Source organism: Daphnia carinata, chromosome 5 (assembly GCF_022539665.2).
Source record: "Daphnia carinata strain CSIRO-1 chromosome 5, CSIRO_AGI_Dcar_HiC_V3, whole genome shotgun sequence".
NCBI classification, from domain to species: domain Eukaryota; kingdom Metazoa; phylum Arthropoda; class Branchiopoda; order Diplostraca; family Daphniidae; genus Daphnia; species Daphnia carinata.
In genome coordinates, this window is record NC_081335.1 from 4,526,098 (window position 1) to 4,543,478 (window position 17,381).

The 17,381-nt window shown below is 42.0% G+C and overlaps 4 protein-coding genes and 1 non-coding gene across 5 annotated transcripts; all 5 read left to right on the plus strand.

The window, feature by feature from the left end:
* The first annotated feature begins 1,589 nt into the window (after window positions 1-1,589).
* Window positions 1,590-7,230, plus strand: LOC130696400 (titin-like). Its single transcript, XM_057519484.2, has 6 exons — window positions 1,590-1,804; window positions 2,383-2,465; window positions 2,655-4,574; window positions 4,683-6,655; window positions 6,728-6,839; window positions 6,909-7,230. Exons 2-6 carry the CDS (start codon window positions 2,444-2,446, stop codon window positions 6,962-6,964), a joined length of 4,083 nt encoding a protein of 1,360 aa, XP_057375467.1. The 5' UTR covers window positions 1,590-1,804; window positions 2,383-2,443; the 3' UTR covers window positions 6,965-7,230.
* Trnag-gcc (transfer RNA glycine (anticodon GCC)) lies at window positions 2,540-2,610 on the plus strand. The gene has a single exon. It is a non-coding gene; the product is annotated as a tRNA-Gly (tRNA).
* Window positions 7,231-7,635: 405 nt separating the features above from the next.
* On the plus strand, window positions 7,636-8,508 carry LOC130696409 (uncharacterized). The gene is made up of 3 exons (XM_057519494.1): window positions 7,636-7,684; window positions 7,789-7,894; window positions 7,951-8,508. Exons 1-3 carry the CDS (start codon window positions 7,666-7,668, stop codon window positions 8,426-8,428), a joined length of 603 nt encoding a protein of 200 aa, XP_057375477.1. The 5' UTR covers window positions 7,636-7,665; the 3' UTR covers window positions 8,429-8,508.
* Window positions 8,509-8,778: 270 nt separating this feature from the next.
* On the plus strand, window positions 8,779-10,879 carry LOC130696412 (uncharacterized). Its single transcript, XM_059495403.1, has 4 exons — window positions 8,779-8,926; window positions 9,126-9,490; window positions 9,690-10,056; window positions 10,133-10,879. The coding sequence occupies exons 2-4, from the start codon at window positions 9,144-9,146 to the stop codon at window positions 10,262-10,264; spliced, it is 846 nt and encodes a 281-aa protein (XP_059351386.1). The 5' UTR covers window positions 8,779-8,926; window positions 9,126-9,143; the 3' UTR covers window positions 10,265-10,879.
* Window positions 10,880-12,169: 1,290 nt separating this feature from the next.
* LOC130696405 (tubulin alpha-8 chain-like) lies at window positions 12,170-15,878 on the plus strand. Its single transcript, XM_057519489.2, has 11 exons — window positions 12,170-12,371; window positions 12,840-12,900; window positions 12,980-13,000; window positions 13,109-13,141; window positions 13,232-13,354; window positions 13,463-13,764; window positions 13,834-14,073; window positions 14,139-14,282; window positions 14,353-14,496; window positions 14,578-14,741; window positions 15,462-15,878. Exons 1-11 carry the CDS (start codon window positions 12,369-12,371, stop codon window positions 15,595-15,597), a joined length of 1,371 nt encoding a protein of 456 aa, XP_057375472.1. The 5' UTR covers window positions 12,170-12,368; the 3' UTR covers window positions 15,598-15,878.
* Window positions 15,879-17,381: the final 1,503 nt, after the last annotated feature.

The window sequence follows — 17,381 nt, forward strand, 5'->3', positions numbered from 1 at the left end:
CGACATACGCGATTTCTTCCCTCTTTCGTTAGCTTTTTTTTTTTTTTTAAATGAAACGAAATGAACAAAACTTTCTTCCTTTTGTCGCATGACATCCGTCATTGTAAATTCATGTATTACACTGGCTGCAAACAGTTATACTTAATTACGCGTCTTTTACATACTTTCTCCGCCGTGGCTCGGGTGAAAACTGCCTTTGTACGAAAGCCAATCATATCACCCAGAACTGCGTGACAAATAGCATTGCGTTCGGCCAGGTAAAACTGTGTTTATAATAACAACGTTTAATGGAAAGCGTCCGTTGTTCGGTTCCGTGTCGATAATAGGTGGTTACATACGTCATGTAATTCTTGTTTTCTAAGGAATTTTGTGATCTCTCGAGATTGCGATATCAAATTGCCTCAAACATCTGATTCTGATTGAGTGCTATTAACTCGGTTAATAGTTCTGCCTTTTCAAGTTATCGAACAACTTTCTCGTCTATCAAAATCCAATTTCCGCATGGGAAAAGAAAAAGGAAAATACTAAACGCCAAGAAAGCCGGTAAAATTTGAAAATGGAGGCGACAGCTCCTCAACGCAGATGTTCTCTAAGAAAAAAAAAAAAAGACCAAAGAAGAATTTTTGTTTTTGTAAGGAAAAGATGATCTGTAACAAGGATAAATATTGGATAGCCAAACTGACGGTGGGGCCCGAGGCTGTGACTATTAAATAATTGATGAAAAAGAAAAACCACAGCAAGAGAAAGAATACGACGACAGGGCAAAAAGAACGACGCTATTATTCGACTCTTGAAATTTTGTTAGAAAGTACGAGAGATGACACTCACGCCACTGCTGATGTGACGTCGAAATAATGAGGTAAAAATTTCTCATCTCTCGTTTGTATCCCCGGACATTAACAAGAAAACGTGAAATAACATAACGGTATATATACTTGGAATCCATAAGGCGCTTGACCCGAGACGAAATTCTCTTATCTACGGTGGTAAGTCGGGCATGACTTTATCGCTATAAATATATTTAATAACAATCCAGTTTATTTTAATTATTATTTTCTAAAAAAAAAATAAGTAAATAAATAAATGGTACGAACGAAATTCTAACGTTTTCGCTAACACAGATTGTTTCGTGCTCCGATTACGAGTAAAATCACAAGCCAACAATAATATTTTATAGCTCCTATTTTTAGGAGCTTCGTGAGTGTTCCTAATACGTGAAACAACAAAAAAAAAAATGTTTGTCTTATAGCCATTGGTATTGGGTTTGCCTCCATAGCGTGCCTATAGATCGCCATGGCGTATACAGAAAAAGACATATCCTCACTGGGAAAAAGGAAGAAGCAGTTTGCGATGGTTTTGCAGCAGCAAGTCGTGCGACAAAATCGAACCATCACAAGAAAGAAGAAGAGATAAAAAAAATAAAATAAAATAAACGACGTATAGGGGAGAGAAAGCTAGCCTTTTTTTTAGATGCCATCTTTCTTAGGGAAAGAAATAAAAAAAAAAAAAAAAAAAGGAGCCAAGAAAATAAAGAGCAGATGGCTTCGACACAAAATCATGCCGCGTTTCAGTCCCGTACGGTCAGTGTATTCCCGTTCGCCGTGCAGGAAAGATTATCTTGTTTCGGGCTCTGAACACAAACACAAGTACCGAACTGTTGTGACCAACTTAGTCTCATCCTCTAGTGTCTATACGTTTTCCGCCAGCATGGCATTCGCACGCTATTGATCCATCGCCCCACCGTGTTTTGTTTCACATCTCCTCGAATTTTTCATCGGTGTTTTTTTTTTTTTTTCTTGCTGGGGTAATAATTCTGTTGAGTGTGTGTGTGGAATTAACTATTGCCAAAGTGTTTTGTTCGTTCAATTCTGTGTTACATCACAATCGCTCTAAACGTTTTTGTTTTGACACAATTTCTATTGACGTTTGTAGGCTTTTGTTAACCGACGTTAATTTGAAAGACATTTTTTTTTCAAAAGCAAATGTGTGTCATATTTTCCAGGCGATTTGACATTTTCGCACGTTACTTTATTAAATACTTGTCATGAGAAAAAAAAGGCACCGTAAAATAGGACTGGAATTTAGAGTAGAATAGTTTTTATTTCTTTCTTTGGATACGGCTTGTTAAATATGAACTGAAAACAGCGAATTGAAGTTGAAATGATAGACTCTCTATGTAAGGACTAATGGAGCTAGGGATATGTGGTGGGCATTTGTATGGGATAATATAGTAAGCGAACTCAAAGAGTGCGAGAAGGGAAGACATTCACGGACTTCATTCCTTAAGGCACTAGACAACGTATACCGTTCGATGCGACCCCCTTTCAAAAATAATAATATTTTTCTTTATCATTTGATACCTTTTTTCTCTTGTATAATCAGTGGGTCGTAACGGTTCCAATCAACGAGGCACGCGCTTGCATTGGATAACCTATTTGCTACAATGGCCCGATACATCGCCCTTGGTGAGTCATTTGTTCATAAATGGTTGCTTGCAGGAATATGATATTTATAGCTGTAATTTTGACTCCCCGTATAAGCATCGATGGTTCAGTGGTAGAATGCTCGCCTGCCACGCGGGCGGCCCGGGTTCGATTCCCGGTCGATGCAAGATTCTTTTAAAAAACTAAGAAACTGTTATTTTTTATTTTTAGGGATTTGGACGTTTATTGGCACGGCAATTTTATGTTTTATTGTCTCCACTGCCCATGGGTTTGACTCCAATGCGCAGAGTCAATTCAACAGTGAAGAGGAGGTGGCTAATCGGCATTCTGCGCTTGGCGTTCGAAACAGTCGGCGTCGAGCTGGTGGGGCCATTAAATATAAAAAAGTTAGCGTCATGCAAAGTGATATGGAGAAACCCGACGTGTTTGAAGTGGCAGACATGGGACAAAACAAAACGCGTCGATTAAAAACCAAAACGTCGCATCGCCACACAATGATTTACAAACCGACAAAGAAAAGAATATCCCAATCGAAAAAGAACAGCTTTACATCATCGACGAGCACGACTCAATCACCGGAAGTGAAAGCAGAAGAACTGCCTGACAGTTACCGAAGAACGAAAACGTGGCATCAGGTGCAACCCGTCACTGAAATTATTGACAGCTTCATTCGTCCGACCAAACGCAATCGATTGCGCGTCAACAGCCGCCAACAAACGTCCACGCACGAACCGACGACGACAACTCTAACTCCAAAAGTAACAAAAGATCCGCTTCGACCAATCTCTCGCGTCCGCAGCGGCGCCATTACGACGACCACATCGAAATCTACCACGTCGAAATTCCTCCGTTTGGATCGCAAACCCAATCGATGGCAGAGCAATGCATCAAACGAAAACAACCGCCAGCAGCCAACCAAAATCAGTGAAACATCAGTGACATCTACAACTGAATCGACCACCGCCATCCCTGAAATTACAACCCATCCGTCAAGGGAAGTGTTCCAGGTCACTCCAGACACCGTTCCCGACCCTCACGATTCATCAGAACGACCCGAAATCGAACATGTCAAAGAAGAATCTTCCATACGGAAGGTAGCCGCTAAACCGGACAAAATCGCGTACTTTGACATGAACGATCCGGCCGCAAATGTCAACAGCGGGACCCGGAATTCACAGGAGAGGACCGTTCGACCGAGGATACACGTGCCGAAGAAAGATCACGACATCCAACGTCCGTCTCAAGAGCCCATTCTGTTGCAAACAAAGGAGCAACGAGAACAGCAACAGTTAGAGGCGAGTGGTAAGCGCAAAGCAGAAGAATCAGCCCAGCTCTCGAGAACACGGCCGAGAATACCACAAAGCGAGTCAAATGCTCAACCGCAATCTGAAACGGACGAAGAAACGGAAAGGCGGCACGAAAAGTACGAAGCGGAAAAAAGTAAGCAGCTGGAACGCTTGAGACAGACCAACGTGGCAGGTGCCACGCAGTTTGAAGTGGACTTGCCTAAAGCGCGCAGAATTCCCTCCAGAACTGATTATTCTAATTCGGCCGTTCAACATTCGGCGCCCGTCAAACTGAACGAAGAATCAAAGGATTCTGGCCGGCTGCCTCCGTCAGCCTACGGCCAACGGCTTCCATCATCGGGACACGGTAATTTACCATCAGCTGATTCTCGTCCATCGCATCCAGAGTTTGAAGCTTCTTATCCATCACCTGGGCATAAGCCTGAACAACAAAGATACACTGATAGCCCATCCAGCTATTCGGAACGTCCGCCGAATCGGGTACGTCATCGACATCCTGACGTTGTAACTGGCCGGCCCGATGAAGATAGGAGATCGACCTATAAGACCACAGCCCCACCTATTTATGGCGAAGAGAAATACAAGAGGCCCGAATTAATTTACACACCCCCAGAGAAAGAATATCAGCCGCCATCTGCTTATCTGACCGGTCATGGAACTTACCCGCGTTTGAGAATCGTCTACCAACCTGCCTCGTCTTCAGTTCCACCTCCTCCAGTCACTTATGAGCCTCCGCATTTAGAGTACATGCCGCCGGCGGCATCACCTCCGCCTAGAATTTATGTGCCTCCCGTGGAAGATTATAAACCTCCTTCAACTACAGGTAATCATAACATCTTACGGTATAATAATGAGACAGCACACACACACACACACACAAAAAGAATGTTTTCATTTTTTTTCTCACACCCTTTCTTGACTGTTGTATCAGCTGTTCTTCTTCACGGCCGTCGGCAAGAGGAAGAAACGCCACCTGCCAGGCATCCGCCACGGCTAGAGGCAAGCCGAGTGAATGAAGATTTGCGCAAGTTGGAAGAAAGCAATACGTACACACGGCTAGTTTCGGTTGGCCACCCGTCCATCAAAGAACTACCGTATCCACCTCAACGGAACGCGCCATCCAGCCGGCCAGCCCAGACGATTGAACCGGCTATTACGGAGGACCCTTACATCAGGACTTACGAACGGCTACAAAGCGTCAGGGATAAAGGCGAAACGCTTCAAGAACATCCTACTCGCGTGTACCTTCAACCTGCTGCTCCAAAATCGCACGTAGTTGAAGGGACGTTCATCGTTGATAACACTGGAACGCAAATCAATGAAAGACCACGTCCCAGCTACGCCGGATCGAGTTTGATCGTTGGCAAACCTTACTATCAGAAAGAAGAAGTGCCGGTGAAAGTCAATCCTTATTTATCTTACCGCCCTTCTTATGATACTGAAGTGACCCAAAAACCTTATTCACCTCATTTGGCTGATGTAAACACCGGACGGCGTTATCCAGATGCACCTCCTTCGTCCAATTCCGGCCAGCAAATTCATCAATCTAATCCAGTTTACAAGGCCTACCAACCTAGCAACGCGTACCAACAGCAAATTAACGAACCTTTTCAGCCTAAAGAGCCACGTCAACTTCAACAACCGGCTCCGGTATCGGAGAAGCCTTACATCATCAGCTGGCCAGAGCGGGACGACTTGGAAGTGGCTGATTATCGACATGAGAACGTCATTCCAGTCAGTGAACAGCCACCGTACAAGCCGTGTGATCTACCAGAAGTGGCCGCCTTGAGACTGGAGAAACCTCTCAAAGAAATACCGTACGTGGCGTCGGAAAAGCCTATCACAGTTACAGTCCGGCCTTACGGCTTAGCTACGGCGGAATCTGAGCGTAACGAAAATCTTTACCGGCCTCCGGGACGCAACAGCCACCCTCGATCGCTCTCATCCGAGCCCAGAACAAATGTGAGAAATGATCTAAAACAAACGATAGATAAGGAACAACAAGATGATGCTCGGGACGTGGCTGAACAACGGCCGAAACATCAGTCAGAACAGCAGACGAACATTCCGGTTTCGTTCTTACCTGTCGGTCCGGTGAGAGCGTACCAAGTGACTCAGGCCATTTATCCATCGCCTCCGCCTCGATTTTTGCAATTTCCCGCACCGCTACCGAATCCTTTTGAGAATCAATTTGCCTCTCCGGCTACGCCTCCACCTACTCCGCCTCCGCCATCATCTTCGGCTACCTCAGATTCGTTTGGCAGCCATAATTTGCCTTCGGGTGACACTTGGTCCGTCAATCCTCTCTTCCCCAATCAACAACAGTTTCCGAGCAGTCGTCCGTTCACTAGCAGCATTCAATCTCAATCACCTGAGGAACCTGTTCATTCTGAACGAATCGCACGCTACCGATCTGCCTCAACTTACCGCGAGAATCAGAGACTCAATCGAAGTCTGACGTATGATTCGATTCCGTCCTACGAGCAACAACAACGGCCGTCTGATGAAAGAGTTAGAGAAACTGTTAGGCAAACGGATGTAGAAGATGAAAGGTACCATCAAAAGCATCACGATTACAACGATCCTGATTCAAGTGAAACGTTTCATCAACAACGAAATGAATCGCTGTACGATCATCGTGAAAAGCCCTCCTACCTTCAAGCGCCGCCTGGCTACGAAGAGCCGGCCATACAAAACGGACGGATCCATCCCTTTCAAGAAGACCCAACAGATCACGATTCTTCATCATCGGGAGGGGATTTTTCGGGAGTCAAGGGCATCCCGGGTGTTGATTATCCGATCCTTCACGCCATCCCCAATGATCTGAAATTCAAATGCGAACTGGTGGACTCGGTGGATACCCACCATCCGGCCTATTACGCCGATCCGTATACTCGATGTCAGGTAGACATTCCCACAAGTCTTCCACGATCATTAAGAAATCTTAATTGATTTAAACGGTGATTACTTTATCAGGTATTTCACGTCTGCCAAGCGAGTCGCGCCAAAAATTCATTCCTCTGTCCGAACGGCACCATCTTTAATCAGAAGGTTCGCGTGTGTGATTGGTGGCACAACGTTCAATGCGGTATGAACGCCCTACTAAATTTTCAAAAGTATTGCATTTAAATCAATACTAATATTGGTTTCATTTCAGACGAGTCTTCGGCGTATTACAACGTTAACGACGATAATTACCAGTTCAAACATTAAACTTTCGAGAGCTGTTCTTTTGAAACGAATAAGCTTCATCCTCATTTTCATCCTCATTTACATATATACATAATTACATAATGCCACAACCTGAAGCTGTTGACGACAGGTTGGTCAATGGCCGTTTTACCTTTTGATGATCTATGCATGTTTTTGTCTAAATGTTTCGCTCGTAAACAAATGCGCTTTTACATTGTACACGCAAACCGGAGCTGGTCTTCGGCCACAAGCGATGCCTTAATACATTTGATACGATTAAATTTGAATTGAAACTGTTATTTGCATTTTTATTGCTTACATTAACGGAGTGCCAATAGAGAAAACGAGGCTACTTTCTCGTGGCAACCTGATTGAATCATTTGATTCGACGTGTTGACTTAAAGTCGCACACAGAGTTTAAATATTTGGCCAAGTATTGACTTACTTTGACCACACGCTTTTTGGTATCAAGTCTAAATTATGAAGATAGCATGAAGATAAGTTGGTTGGTAATTTTTTCTGGGATGCTGTGACGTCAGTTGCTATGAAAAATTACCCCAGTTCACGGAAGTGGTGACAATAATCGTTTGCGGAAGTAAGGTTAACCTCTCCGCTTATCGAATTCTTTGCAGTTCAAGACACTCGGTACTTTATGCAACCTGAGCATCACGTTTGAACATTATTTGTTTCTGGTCGTTTAATGTGTGCGTTGCTCTGATACAATGAGGAAGACAACCCCAAGTAAGTATTGAATCACAAACTATTTAATCTAAATTTGTTTTCAGAATTGTTTATTTCATTTTTACTTGTGTTTTTTATCATTCATTTTTCAATTAATTCTTTAGCGCCTCAAGTTTATACTGATCGCAAAGCGTCTTCTGCCCTGGTTTTATCCTCGTTATCGTTCGTCACTGTCATCGTATTCGTCCTCATGTTTCTGCTCAGAGAAAAGTAATGAAGCGATCCATCAAGTTGCGACCCAATTATTTTTTTTTATAAATGAATAGGATTTCAAAAATGGACAAACGAAGTGTCGGTCGCTGTTTCAAATGGGCGCGCAAGAAAGTTAAAAAGACGCGAAAAGTCTTATCGGAAAAACGTAAAAAAAAACCAGAGGCCAAAATAAACGTTGAAGTGTTGGACACGAGTAAGCAGTCGAAAGAGCAACACCTTTACGCCACCATCGATGAAAGCCGGAAAGCTGCGAAAAAGAAACGTAGCCCGAGTCGTGCAAGTGATGATTCAGATTTCTCAACATCGGAGAATGCAATCGATGATAATGCTGTGGTAGCTGTGGAGTTACACGCGTATCAGTCGGTGGCTTTGGAATCGTACAAGACACCGTCGATGCTCGAGGAAGTTAATTTGCATGCCGTAACGAGTGTGACCTATGGTTCGGAGAAAAACATGGAACACCTTGTTGATCAAACAACTGGCTGTCAAATTTATGATGAAATAGGAGACGAAAGAAAAACTACTTATTAGCTGTTCACATAAGATTAAAATACTGTGTTACACGCCTCTAACCAAGAAAAACAAATATAAATGCCTGATTCGTTTTAGAACGCAGCCGTATCTATTTTTCTGGGCTCGAACTGTAAACTCATAGTGATATATCCTACTTAGGAAACCTAGATTTTCGAGTGATTTAACGTTAGGCGATCTTTTAAACTCAATTTTAAATAATTTATTTAAATTCATGGCCCGTGGAAGAGACGCAGTTAACCTGCAATGACTTACATAACTTTTTGTTTACTTTGTCTTAGGGTATTTTCAAACCGCTAGATGGCTCTGACTAATGCCAATTTTCTCACGTAAGCATGCAACAGACACGTGTCTACAAAGCGGACACGGCGCGAGTCATATACGCACAGCACACTGCATTGGTACAATCTGTCAACAAAGCCAAGACTATAAACAATCGCGCTGTTTCCCGCAAGATTATGCGAGCAAAAAATTTTCATTTTGGAATGGAATCTTGAGGTAAATTCATAATATAATAGCCAAAGTAAATTATCGAGTGGATTCTTAAAGACCGGAAATAGCTTTAGTGAAATTTTGGTGTTTCAGCTCGACGTGTCCAGCCTTGTTTTGGATGGCCTACTTTTTGCTTTTGTCTCTGATGGTGGCTTAACAATGCCGGCACAACAGTAAAATATTTTTCTTTTTGTACCCCGTCTAGTTGTCGAAATACGTAACCATGGAAAAGCCAGGTGGTTCGTGCCGTTGTTCTAAAAGTAAGAGCAAGTGTGTGGCCTGTAAACCTGGGCAGGTCCTTGATCTCGACGCAGCCCTGCTAGAGCTAGATGCCCTCAACGGGGCAACAAACAAGCAGGAAAACAACCAGAAAACTAGGAGACAAAATGAATCTAAAACTTGCTTTGAGCAAAGTCCACCTATGTGGATCAATAGTCCTACCTCAATTAGCAGTAATATTGTGACTGGATTTCCACTACGAGTTGATATAGAGTACCCCAAAGATCCACCTGAACAACCACCAAACTCACCAGTGTCACCCCAGTTACCATATGAGCAGTTCAGAATGAAGTAATCAAGTTTCTTTACTTTTCCCTTTTCTAGATAAGTTTCCTTGACAAAGAAAAAGATCTCCTAATGTGAACGGTTGGCAGGTGTTTTCAGAGAAATCTCTCTAATTTACACACTCGAGGTTTCAGTCTCAGGAATAAACATCATACTTCCAATTGATTGACTAATAACTATTGGGGTTTTTTGTTGTTTGTTACAGGGAAGATCCTCTACCTCTGAGATGTGAATGGGACACCCGAGTGGGAGGTCGACGTATTAGCATGAAAGGCCGACAGCGCATGCTTTCAGGCCCGGATGGTGGAACCAGCCACAACGACCGATATGCTGAACGAATGAGAGACAGGAACAGTTGGCGACCTTACCGTATCCCTCGGCCCAAGTTGCTCAACATGGGTCATTGTTCCAGAATACGGACCATCAGTGCTTTATTGCATGAAGAATCCGATGTTAGGTTACCCCCTATCATAGACACTAGTCCGGTTGCGGCGACAAGCGAGCCGAGAATGAGAGACATGAGCGACGCTCTGCGGTGCATGGCCATTGGGGAGGGCTTTTCCAAGACTTTAGTAAGTCTTTTCATTTTTTTTTGTTGAAGATGTTATACATTATTGTTATCTGTTTCATCTCAATCTGGACGGACAGGATAATTCTGAATGTAACATGAATTTTCCACGATCACGTTCGGCGGAGAACCTGGAACGCCGCGTGATGGATGTGGCAGCCACCACTCTAGATGTCGTCTCAGAGAAAATCGAAAAGCTTCATGTCAATTGAAGTGGTAGCCTATCTTTTCGTCCAAAACGAGCCGCCCTTAAAATCTCTGCATCTTTATTTAATTATTATTTTTTAAACCTTCCTCTATTCTCTTGTTTCGGCATCTGCTGCTCAAAATGATTTTGCTAGGAAATAATCTCTCCTTTTTTTTTTTTTCAAAAACTGCCACACAAAAAAAAAAAAATTAGGAAAAACAAACAAATATTGCCATTTAAAAATCTAACAACATCGATCTTTTTTTTCCCCTCTTCGAAAAGTTACCTGAATCTTTTTCACGTAAAAGAATAACGGGAGACGTAATAAGTATTTTTTTGCTGGCTTTATTGTCAAACATGATTACGTGGCCAATGTTTACCAGCGAACATGTGCATTCCATCCATCATTTGTGTGTGTGTTTGGCTAATGGAAGCTCACATAATCGGCGCCATTTTCTCTTCTAAAATTGCTTCACTCCGAAAGAAAAGAGACAAGCAATTTTACGATGGGGGAGGGGTAGCAAAATGTGACGAATAATAAGCAAACGCCGTCTTTCAATCGATCCCCTATCCTTGTAAAAAAAAAAAAAAAAAAGTATTGTGGGAATGACGTAATACAGTTTCGACATGTTTCCTCTTACACATGCCGTTTGCTCCGCATATTCCTACCCCACCCGCACAGATGCCTTCGTTTTTCTTTTCCAAATAACAGGTGATTCACAGTTCAATTTTCTTTTACGTTCCTTCCGTTCAACTGGATTATACTTATATTCGCTTTTTTTTTTTGTGTTAGGTGAGAACGGCCAAAACATGATAGTGGACCATCACGCCCAGGTCCTTGGTGGTTTTTTTCGGCACTGTTCTTCAGTGTCCTTGGAAGAGAAAAAAAAAACACATTCTTTTTTTATTTTATCCATTCTTCTCTGCTTTTTTTCTGTCTTTTCTGGAAACATTTTTTTTTTTTTTTCCAGTTCAGCTCTTTTCCAGCCCGCATTCACGTACCGACGTCGGGGCCACTGCGCTTATTTCGTTTTCTCTGTGGGTTACGCTCCAATGGCCGAGCGGAAATCCACCGTCGTCGTCGTCGCATTCGTGCCGGTCAGACATTCACTTCTTTTTTTTTTGTCTTCTTTCCATAAAAAAAAAAGAAATACCTAACATAATTATCTCCAATCTTTATAGATTTAAAATTTATTTTTTTTTTTACACAGGATTAGAACGACGTTTAATCATATTTTTTTTCTTTCATTTCTTTAGTGACCGAAGAGAATGTGTCGTGCAGTCTCGTTAATGGTGTACAGGTTTTTACCCGTGGGGCTCGTGAAAAACAACCGTAGTATTAACCAAAAAACCAAGGTGAAAGCGAAAAAAAAACAAAACAAGAGAGTCTCGATAAACAACGGTTGCACCTGTCTGGTCATCGGTTCCGGTTGAATATCACCATGTTGTAGCGTGCAGAAGACAAGAAAAGGCAAGTCGGGGATAAAAAGTCAAATGAGACACGAAAAAAAAACAAACAAACTGGACATTCCCGTATTTCAAATTGAAAATCATGAACATCTTCTTATTATTTTTTTTTTTCTCATTTGTTTTTGGCTAGTCGATAACTGGAAGGAAACATTTTCTGGAAGGCATAAAGCTAAAACCGAAGTCGAAAAAGGAAAACCCGAAAGAGGCCAGCAGACACTACCAATGAGGTGGGGGTGGAGTGGCTGGTATATAATTTTCGGACGTGTTGCCCGCTGGAGGATGACGGAGGCTATAAACTCGATGGCGTTCGTTTCGTGGCAGCTCCAGTTGCGCTTTAGTAGTCACCTGTACCGGTAAGACTTCTTCCGAGCTCACGAAGAAGAGAAAAAAGAATTTGTTTTTTTTGTTTTTGTTTTTTTCCCAAAGGTACACACTTCCTCATTCACATCTCTTCTGCTTAGTATCAATACCTGTCTGGTCCAGCTTTCGTTCTTCCGAGTGAAGTGGTCTCGTGCGACGAAAGAGGTCCAGCACAACTAGCCATTGTCCTAACGGGCTGCCCTCTCGAATCGCGCGAATTCGTTCGTCTCTCTCTCTCTCTCTCTCCTCATTTATTCATTTAGCTGTCAACTACTATCCACTCCGAAAACATATTCAAAATGGTAAGTAAAATTTAGAATTTAAAATCACTTCATTGTAATTATTATTTTGAAAGTTAAAAAGATAATCACGGCCTCTCGAGGCAATTGGCGTTTCGGGGTTGATGGGAAGGTTTTTGAAGAGAAATGATAATTTCCCTTAGACCTCAACGACTCGATTTACGCTTGACCGATCAGACTTAACATTATTTCCAACATTTTTCTGTTCATTTTCACACGTGGAATGGTTTTTCTTTTCTTTTCTGGTTAGAAAAGAATAGATAAAAATGAAGGGTGGGATATTGAGCTTCACGCTTGCACGAAGATGAGGGGTGGTGGTTGGTAAGGCGCACCACCTGTCCTCAATGGTAGGAAATTACAGGTGTTTTTATTGGGCTTTTTAAAGTTTGTGAGCGTTGAAATGAAACTTGCGTTAAAGAAAACATTGAATTATTTTGTGTGCTCACCAATCAATGACCTTGTCCTTTTCAGCGCGAAGTCATTTCCATCCATGTTGGCCAGGCCGGCGTCCAAATGGGCAACTCTTGCTGGGGTAACTAAATCAGTTAAATATTATTGTTATTTTTTTTTTTAAAATTAACTATTTAATTCTTTATTTTATTTTTTTATAGAATTGTATTGTCTGGAACACGGTGAGTTGAAGGAAATTCCAGTGCCCCGTGTTGATATTTTTCAAAATATGAAAAATTCTAATTATATTGTAATTTCACAACTTAACATATTTTAATTATTCTAAATAGGAATACGGCCCGATGGCATCCTCTCCGAAACACGTAAGTCCCCCCCCCCCCCTTGTGTGTGTGTGTGTGTGCATGATTTTTTTGCTATGGAATTGCTGCATTCAACAATAAAATCTAAATTAGGTCCACCTCAAGCGAGCGGCGGAAGCAATTCGCCCAGCACGTTTGGAACGTTTTTCAGCGAAACGGCCAGCAATAAACAAGTGCCCAGAGCGCTTTTCGTCGATTTGGAACCTTCCGTCGTTGGTGAGTATCATCAAAAATGGCCGTCTAACGCTATTCTTTTATTTTCTATTTTTTTTAAAGAATAAAAACATAAACAATTTTTTTTTTTTTGTTTTTACTTGAATGTAGATACGGTTCGCACGGGCACCTACCGTCAGCTGTTCCATCCCGATCAGTTGATAACGGGCAAGGAGGATGCGGCCAATAATTACGCTCGGGGTCATTACACGGTGGGTCGAGAGATTGCCGACGTCGTATCGGATCGCATCCGACGGCTGGTAGAGAATTGCGTCGGCCTCCAGGGATTTTTAGTCTTTCACTCATTTGGTGGTGGATCCGGCTCGGGATTCACTTCTTTATTGATGGAAAGACTCTCTGTCGACTATGGCAAGAAGAGCAAACTGCAATTTTGCATCTATCCGGCACCTCAGGTTTGTTTTGATTTCGATTGTTTTCATTTAAAAAAAAAAAAAAAAAACACAATTTTTTATTACAAAAAGGTGTCAACGGCCGTTGTGGAGCCTTATAATTCCATCTTGACGACTCACACAACTTTGGAACATTCCGATTGTGCTTTTATGGTGGATAACGAAGCCATTTACGACATTTGCCGCCGTAATTTGTCCATTGAACGGCCCACCTACACCAATTTGAACCGTTTGATTGGTCAAATCGTCTCGTCCATTACGGCATCCCTTCGTTTCGAAGGTGCTCTCAACGTCGATTTGACTGAATTCCAGGTTTTATTTTTAAACGACGGGCTTTTTTCAATTTGATTTTTAATTTGTTTGTTTTTTTATTTTAGACCAATTTGGTGCCCTACCCGAGAATTCATTTCCCACTGGTGACTTACGCTCCGATGCTTTCGGCCGAAAAGGCCTATCACGAACAACTGAGCGTGGCTGAAATCACATCCGCTTGTTTCGAACCCAACAACCAAATGGTCAAGGTAAAAAATGCCCAAACAATTTTTTATTTTCTTTCTCTCGCGATATTGAAATCGATTTTTGCATAAACAGTGTGACCCTCGTAAAGGAAAATACATGGCAGTGTGCCTGCTGTACCGAGGTGATGTCGTACCCAAAGACGTCAATGGAGCCATCGCATCCATGAAGAGCAAACGAACCATCCAGTTCGTCGATTGGTGCCCTACTGGTTTCAAAGTACGTCCCTGTTTCATTCAAATTTTTTTTTTTTTTTTTTTAAGTAATTGTATCTAATAATATTGTTTTGTTGACATGAAGGTGGGAATCAATTACCAAGCTCCGACGATCGTTCCAGGGGGTGATTTGGCCGCTATGCAGCGCTCCGTCTGCATGATATCCAACACTACTGCCATTGTCGAGGCCTGGGGCCGGCTCAATCACAAATTCGATTTACTCTACACGAAACGGGCATTCGTTCACTGGTAAAGTCGATTTGCTTATTCCCCTTTTTCGTTTGGCATTTTTTCTATTTTTAGATCTATATATTTAAAAAAAAAAAAAAAAAAAAAAAAAATTGGGGGAACGGGGCACGTTTCTTTGAAGTCCGGATATAACGAAGACAACATCGTCGTGTACTTGATTTGATGACGTTCCTTTCTTGATCTTGCGTCACGGCAGCGTTCGAAATTGCGAGAATTCTATAAAAGTGTTGTCGACATCCGTAAATAGATCGCCATATCCAGGTTGGATTTTTGCATGCGGAACATCTCCGTAACGACGATGACGTCCTCTTTCATACGACATGCGCCCCATCCATCCCCCTCCCAAAAATAGGCGGCAGATTTCACGATTCACTTGCTGAAACGTGTGTCTACTTTCCCACATGTTTTTTTCTTTTTTTTTTTGTCTGTCCTACACGTTTGAATGACCGTCTCCGAGTTGGGCCAGTATTTGACGTCAGCCGGATGTTAACTGGGTTGCCCAGCTCGATTTTTTTTTTTTTTTTTTTTAAATTCGATGTGACTTTTTAAAGAGTTCCTCGTCTTGAATGGGGACAGTGGCTTGCACGCGTTCTCACGCCCGCGTAATCCTTTTTTCATTTTTCAAAAACAAAAACAAGATCGTTATTTAGATGTTTACCGATTAAAATATTCATGTTTTCGCGTCTGCTTGTGTATTTTCTCAACCGTTTTTTTTTTCAGGTACGTGGGCGAGGGCATGGAAGAAGGCGAATTTTCAGAAGCACGTGAAGATCTGGCTGCTCTTGAAAAAGACTACGAAGAAGTGGCCATGGAGGACTTGTCTGATTCAGACGGCGTCATCGGCGACGAATACTAAAAATTAATGTTGTTGTGTGCTGCTCACTTTTATCAAATTTATTATTACTGTTTTGTTTTGTTTTTTTTTGGCTTTTCTTATCTCGTGTGTTTGTCTTTTTTTTTTTATTATTTGTTTTTGTGTTTTTCACAAACTGATGGCCTACTTCTATTCCCCCATTTTTTTGTGTGTGTTTCCATAGATTTTTTTTTTTTTTTCTTAATTCTTTTAATTATCTTTGGCTTGCTGATCGTGTACTGGTTCAATCAATTAAACTAAAAGATTTTTTTGTGCGTCGATAATGACGTCATTGCCTTCTTTAGTGAGAGCCTCCTACACCGTCTTGATCGATTGATGACGTCACCATCCTAATGGAATTCTTTTTTTCTTTTCTCTTTCTCCCTCCCCTCCGATCCAATCAATACTTCCGGTGGCCTAATAACGAATCCAATTTCCATCCCAATCGTTTTTTTTTTTTTTTTGTTTTTGGTTCGTTGTTATCGATTCCCTTATTTTTTTTTCTTTCCTTTTGAAAGGGGGTGGGGGTTCGTTTAATGACTTGGCACAGATATAAGATGTATATATAGGTCTTCGTTCTTATGTCACTCTTCATAACAATGGGAAAACTAGTCTCCCCCGCACACCGACTCCCGAACGAATTTTGTTCTTCTTCTTCTTCTGGTAAAGAGGGTCTTATAACAAAACGTTGCCATGGTAACGAAGAGTTGGTTCCGTTCGATCGACGCCCACGCAAGCACCAAAGGGAATAGCCTTTTATCTTATTTTTTTTTTATTTTTTTCTGTTTAAAAACTAATCTGCTAGTTCTAATTAAATGCGTAGCTCCTTCTTTAAAAGATCTGTGCGCAATTGCAACGGTACCAGTCCGTTGAGAATCGGGAACGTCGATCAAAAACGGTGTAGGCCGGATATTGAAACAAGAACTGCGTTTCCGCCATTTGGTAGGGGGGGGGGAGGCCAAAACGTAAGAAACCGTTGGAGATTTTTATGATTTTTTTTTTTTTCTTGTTCTATTCTTTTTTTTTATATATATTTTATATATCTTTGCCAGCCCCGGCTTTTCATTGAGCCGCGGGATAGTGGAGGGCCTTCATTCACAAAGATATATACCTCCTCCCCTTCCTCCCTATGGGAAAAAGGAGAGGGAATGGATTTTCATTCATCCTTCTCCATTCTTTACTGGCCCGACCCAATTTCATTCACAAACGCCGCCCAGCGGTTATTTCTTTTTTTTTTTTCTTTTACACAAAACATTGCCAAATAGATAAAAATGATGGAAGAAAAAGCAAAAGACCCAAACGCGAAATGAAAGAGGGGAAGTAAAATAAATGATCTCAACGGAAGTGAAATAGGCCTCCTCCTTTTATTTTTTTTTATTTCCTGTGTGTGTATCTTAAGCAACCGCCATTTCTTCTCCACCTCAAACCTCGTTCTCTTAACCGACAGTCGGGAAGGCATCGTCCAAAACTCTCCGCTCCAGGACACAACCCACACACACACACACACACACACACAAACAAATAAAAAAAAAAGAGAGCCATTTTCTTTGTAGGGAGATCTATTTAGAGTTGTTGTCGACGACCGGAACCGGAAACCGGAAGGCGTGGCGTTGTATTTATATCCGCTTTTCGTTGAAAAGTTTGCGTGGTCTTCAGAACGCAATACATGTTTGAATGGCTGCAACGAGGAGGGCCCCCCCCCCCTTCGTTGGGGGGGGGGGGGGGGGGGGGAAACAACAGCGGATGTCTTCCGAGTTCCATTGACGCCCACACACACACACATGTCT